Source organism: Capra hircus, chromosome 16 (assembly GCF_001704415.2).
Source record: "Capra hircus breed San Clemente chromosome 16, ASM170441v1, whole genome shotgun sequence".
Lineage (NCBI taxonomy): Eukaryota > Metazoa > Chordata > Mammalia > Artiodactyla > Bovidae > Capra > Capra hircus.
The window spans coordinates 61,779,685-61,785,486 of NC_030823.1; the positions used below are offsets into that span (position 1 = coordinate 61,779,685).

Here is a 5,802-nt window from a genome sequence, read left to right on the forward strand (position 1 = left end):
TTTCTCTATCTCCTTTAAACTTGAATAAAACTTTATTACACAAAGCTCTTGGGTTAACTCTCCCATCCCCACAGGTATGCTTTTTTGCTTTGGAGGATTCCCTCAAGGAGACCAAGCTTCTGGTCTTTATTCACGTTTAAACAGAAAAGGACCTTTCTCAGAAAGATGAGCCCCCATGCTTTCTCGGTATTTGCAGATGGTTTTGAGGGCAGGAGGCGGCTAGTCTTTTTTGTCACCGCATGCGAGGTCGGCCGTGTCTTCTTCGCCCTCCCTGAGGGTCAGCCGAGGGCGCCCTCACTCATCGTCGGAGGAGGGGGTGGTGGGTTCCTTGCAGCTGTGGTGCTTGACTCGGTGTCGTCGGAGGTGGTTGGACCGGGTGAAGGCCTGGCCGCAGTCGGCGCACTGGTAGGGCCTCTCGCCGTTGTGCACCCAAATGTGCTGGGCCAGCTCCGAGGCCACGCGGAAGGCCCGGCCGCACTCGGCACAGAGGAAGCCCTTCTCCCCGGAGTGGATCTGTTGGTGCCGCTTCAGGGTGGAGGAGCGCGCGAAGGCCTGGCCACACTGCGCGCAAGGGAAGGGCCGCTCGCCGGTGTGGATGCGCTGGTGGCGCGCCAGGCGCGAGGGCTGCGCGAAGGCCACGCCGCAGTCGGCGCACTTGAAGGGCCTCTGGCCGGTGTGCAGCGTCTGATGCTCCAGCAGGTTGGAGGATTTGGTGAAGCACTTGCCGCAGGTGGGGCAGGGGAAGGGCCGCTCGCCGGAGTGCACGCGCTGGTGCTCCATCATCCGGCTGGCCACGGCGAACTCCCGGTCGCAGGTGGGGCAGCGGAAGGGCTTCTCGCCCAGGTGCGTGCGCTGGTGGCGCAGCAGCGACAGCGGCTTGTTGAAGGTCAGGCCGCACTCGGCGCACGGGAAGGGCTTGTCGTTGCTGTGCATGTTGCGCTGGTGTTTGCGCAGGTCCGAGGAGCGCACGAAGGCCTTCCCGCAGTCCGGGCACGGGTAGGGTTTCTCGCCCGTGTGCGTGCGGATGTGCTTGCGGTGATCGGAGGACCAGGTGTAGGTCTTGTCGCAGAAGGGGCACCGGTAGGGCCGCTCACCCGTGTGCAGGCGCTGGTGCTGCTGGAGCGTGGCCCGGTGGGAGTACGCCTTCCCGCACAGCTCACACGCGTAAGGCTTAGCGCCCGTCAACTTCTGGACGGCCCTCCCGCCCCGCCGGCACTTGTAGGGACGCGCCTCCCCTTGCCTGCCCTCCTCGGAGCCGGCCGGGTTCGGGTCCTTAGAGCCCTTCCGCGCTTTGGCCGGAGCCTCCCCCGCTGCCAGGCGGGCCTGGGTAGCCGACTCCTGGGCTGGTGTGTGTGTCTCTTGCGTGGAGAGGTCCCAACTGCCCCCTGCTTTGGGGACACACCCCCCCGCAGAGGAGCTGTCTGAGGACTCGTCTCCCTCCTTCTGTGCACGGAAGTGCCTTGCAGAACCAAGGAAGTTGGATGGGACCCCCAGGGTGGCGTCCAGATTTGTCCTTGAGTCTCCTTCATCACCAGCAGGTAATGAGGCCCTAGGAGGTTGCATCTCACTGAACCACTTGCGGGAGAGGCCCCTGGGGAGGGCGCTGGGAGTCGTGCTTGCTCTGGGGGAGGCCCCGGTTGGGGTGATCTTTGACACATCTCTTTCCCCACTGGCCTTCTTCCCCAGCAGTGCCATGGGTTTCTTCCCCACACCTGAGGTACTAAAGGAGCCAGAGAATTTCTCTTCCTTCCTGCGGGCTGGATGCTGCCAGAGCAAGTCAGGATTGTCCTTGGTCACTTGGGAGCTGCCCCTGGGTCGGGCCTGCTGATCAGGGTCACCAGTGGCCCCTTGGTCTCCTGCCTTTCCAGGGGCCTCATCCTCACTCTCCAAGTTGAGGCTCAGCCTCCCGGGGTCATAAGCCTCCCCAGTCAAGCTGCAGAGGGGAGATGAGTCTCCCCACCCATCCTGGGGGCCCCCCTGCGCCATTATGTGCAGCCCCTTCTACTCCTGCTTCTCCAAGACAGACCTTCACTTGGCTCAGGAAACCTGCAAAAAGGAAGATCGCAAAGAACAGACTTAGCCACCTTCACGGCCGCAGGGACTGAGTTCTCACTACAGGTCTGTGTGCAGCTGGAAGCTGCACCAGCCACACTGTTGGTCCCTCATAGGTGAAGGAGGACCTGGGCCCTGGTGTAAACTCCCCAGTCACCCTGAAGGAAGGTCCCCCTTGCCGGAAGCCCCAGGAGACAGTGCTGTCAGGATGGCCAGTGTGAGCATTTGCTGAGTAGCATCTGTGCTCTGTCCCACCCTGGGACTCAAACACCAACTGCTAGCCAGGTGGGTTCTCTGTGAGCTGAGGAGGAATAGATGAGAGGGCAGAAAGCAAGGTCTGGTTGTTCTTGGACCTCTTAAACCTTCGGCCCAGGCAGAAAGCTGAAAACCAGGCTGGCTCTTGCTGTTCCTGCCAGGAGAGCAAGCCCACCGTGTTTTGATAGTGGCAACGAGGCTGCCTCCCAGACACTGGGCTGTGTGGGCCACTTCTTCCAAGGACACAGACCAGCTCCTGGGAGCATGGGGGTGAGTCAGGAAGACACTACGGTGTTCCCAAGAAGAAACCCAGCTGCCCCTCCCTGCCTGAGTGGGGCTTCTCAGGCCTTTGTAGCAAAGCCTCCCTTGCTGGTGGGCAGGGTAAAACACAAGCAACCAGGGAGAAAGGGTTGCCCACTGAAGCCTGAACTACCCCTGAAATACTGCTTCATCTTAAACATTCATGGGAATGCTCATTCTATGTCCTGTTTATTTTAACATGAAAAGAGTGTTTTAAGTTAGCTTCGGTTTAAATGTTTTAACTTTCCCCCAGTGTGTTATATTTAGCCTGTGGCCTCATAGATTCCTGGCATACCCCCATTTATCCCAGGGGTGCCTATACCCCAACTTGAAAAGTGTGGACTTAGGGTTTTGACAGCAAGGCACGACAAGGCAGCCTTTGAGATGCATTTTCTGATTGATTTTATTTTAGCTTGAAGACACAAAGACCTGCTGGGGTTGGCTAATAAGGATGGTTTGTATGAGTTTTACAGGGGTTGCCTGAGTGAGAGGCAGGCTACTGAGGGTCTCTGTGGGGCTGGGGGAGGGAGGGAGGGGGAGGAGCAATTTCTAACCCAAGGGCTGAGTTTGGTCTGGAGGGAACCTTCTGAGAATCCCAGAGATCAGTAGTACTAGCAGTTCCATTTTCTGGGCAAATGTTATGAGCCAGACAATGTCCTGAGTACTTCACAAGCATGACTTTCTTTATTCCTCCCAGCAACCTTTAAGATAGACACTGTTTCTGTTAGAGTAACCTTTCCGTTTCATAAACTGAGGCTTCAAGAGATTACTCACCTGCCCAAGGTCATACAACTCATAGGCAGCAGCCCTGGGGTTTCTGCCTTCAAGGAGCTGTCCTGCCTCCCAGATGTGGCCTCCCATGGAGGCCCTGCCTGGAGTCCGGGCCCCGCCCAAGAATGGCCACAGCATCCTAGGGGGAGAGCCACTGCTTTCTGATGCATCAAAGCCCCTTGTGTTTTCTGGGCCAAGGTACCTTGGCTACAGGGCCTTGTGGCTGGGCTCCTCCCTGCCCCTGTTGACCCAGATTGCCCTCGGCAGGAGAGAGAGGCCAGATTGCAGAGACTGTTGCCCGGGGCGGTCAGGAATATGAGTCATTGAGTGTTTACTTTCCGAAAGCTGCTGAGCTTCTCCTCCGCCCACCTTCCACCACTTCTCAGAGGGATCAGCTCTGCACTCCCCTTCAGGGTGGAGGCGTTCCATCCTTTCTCAGCAAGACAGATTCATTCGTTGGACAGATGTGGAGCAAATGGTTAAAATCGTATGCCTGTGTCAACAAACATCTCTGAGCCTGGTCCTCTTCATCTGCAGAATGGAGATACTGCCCCTTCTGTACCGTCTGTGGGATGCTCCTACACACACACGCCTGGCACTCAGTGACTGCGGCACTGTTACTTGAGCGGCTCGCTCCTCTGGGCGGTGTCTAGGTGGACGCTCCTCGCAGTTTGGTGCTCGAGGTTCACACAGTAAGGTCATGTCCTGATTTATCAGCCCCTGTGCCATCAAGCTGCCCTTCTCCCAGCTCTTGTCTGATCATAAGCCCAGGTACTGTGAATGTGTGTGGAGGTGCAGCTAAGGGGAGGAATCCTCACTCTCTCCTTGGACACAGAAGCCACAGATGAATGGAGGACACAGGGCAGTGATGACTGGGGTCCAGCCTCTCCTGTCCCTTTGTGCCCGAAGCCCAGTGGCCACTCCCTCCCTCTGACCATCCTGCTCTGTCCCTGTAATGTGTTAGAGTTGAGCTGACATACCTCTTGGCAGGAAACCAGGTTGGATGTATTTTCAGTGGTTGTTAGAGAGTAGCTATCTGTGTGTGTGTGTGTGTGTGTGTGAGTGTGTGGGGGGCGGGGGACACAGCACTGAGATTCTTTCTTTCTGTGGGGCAATGTGCCGTGCAGGTTCATGGGAAGGGTTTCACAGACTGCATCCCACCTACTCCCCACCCTGCCTCTGGCACATGTCCCCTCTTCTACACAACACACGTCTCTTCCCCGTCCTCCGGGCCAGAAGTGAGCCTCCTCAGGGCGGCACCCAGCTCTCTGCTAACTCACTGCTGACAGGGGGCTGGCTTCCAGATGGGAAACTCCTCCCTGCCTTCAGCCACGTCCCCTGCTCGCTTCTTCCTGCAGTGGCCAAAGGTGCTCTCTTGACCACCAAGAAGACCGACAGGAAGGCAGGGGCTCAGGTGGGGGTTTTCTGGCAAGTTGACACGAATATTCCATGTCTGGAAGAGGAACTCTGATGCCATGGTGCAGCTAGCCCCTCTGCTTTCCAGATGTGCTGACCCCAGAGGCGGGCAGCGCGCAGTCCTTCCCTGGACTTTCCTCCACACTTGCTGTCCAGGTGCAGCCCCGGCACACCCAATTTACCCGTGGATGTGATGCGTTGCAGAAACCTGGCCTCATGGTTTGCTCCAGCTCCTGGCCCCAGCCCCCTCTTTCCTTGCATAGATGGTACCCAGTGCACAGCAGGGCAGCCACCTCCCTTCTTCTCCCCTGCCCACCACCTTCAGACCTGGCTCAATTCTGGCTCACACATGAATACTCACTTACCTGGGCAATGCAGACAGCCAAGGAGGCCCCCAACCCGGTTTCTCTGCCCCGTGTGGCTTCTTGGCAACAGGGAGCAGAGCTGGGTACGAATCAGCAGAGACGGTGTCTCAGTCCCTCACACTTTTGTGTCCAGTCCAGCAGCTGCGGAGAGAGCTTCGGGAGGTGGGGCTGGTGTAAGACACTCAGCCTTCCTGCCTGCAGCCCAGAGGGCAGCCCGGGAAGTCCAGGGGGGCTGCCCTGTCTCACAGCCTGAACCAATTCCCGCTGCTCCCTCTGAGCCCGCCTCCCCTCTAGTCTTCCTCGCTCTCTCCTTTCCTCCCGCCCTCAGGAAGGTTACTCAGTCCTCCTGCAGGTGGCCCTGTCCCTCCTGCCCACTCTCACCCCTTCTTCCAGTAGAGCAAGCACTCCCTTCTTCCATCCCTCCCCGATATGTCCTTCAGCCTCTGGTCGCACTGTGAGCTTCATGAGGAAGCGTGTTTTTTCTTCCTGGGAGGCAGGACCAGGTATTTGGTCTGTACCCCTACCTCCCCCATTCTAGTACCCACCTTTTGCAGCACTGTGGTTTGAGCAGAGGTATTTCCAGAATGTTCTGTAGTTATCTTTGGCTCAAAGATGCCCGTGGGGTACAGGAAGATGATTTTCT

The 5,802-nt window shown here is 57.8% G+C and overlaps 1 protein-coding gene across 1 annotated transcript; it reads right to left on the reverse strand.

Annotated features, from left to right (window-relative positions):
- On the reverse strand, positions 295-1,986 carry ZNF648 (zinc finger protein 648). The gene has a single exon (XM_005709446.2). It carries the CDS (start codon positions 1,984-1,986, stop codon positions 295-297), a length of 1,692 nt encoding a protein of 563 aa, XP_005709503.2.

Excerpts from the sequence above, each read along its gene's own strand:
- ZNF648 (XM_005709446.2), bottom strand. The coding sequence starts at position 1,986 with ATGGCGCAGGGGGGCCCCCAGGATGGGTGGGGAGACTCATCTCCCCTC.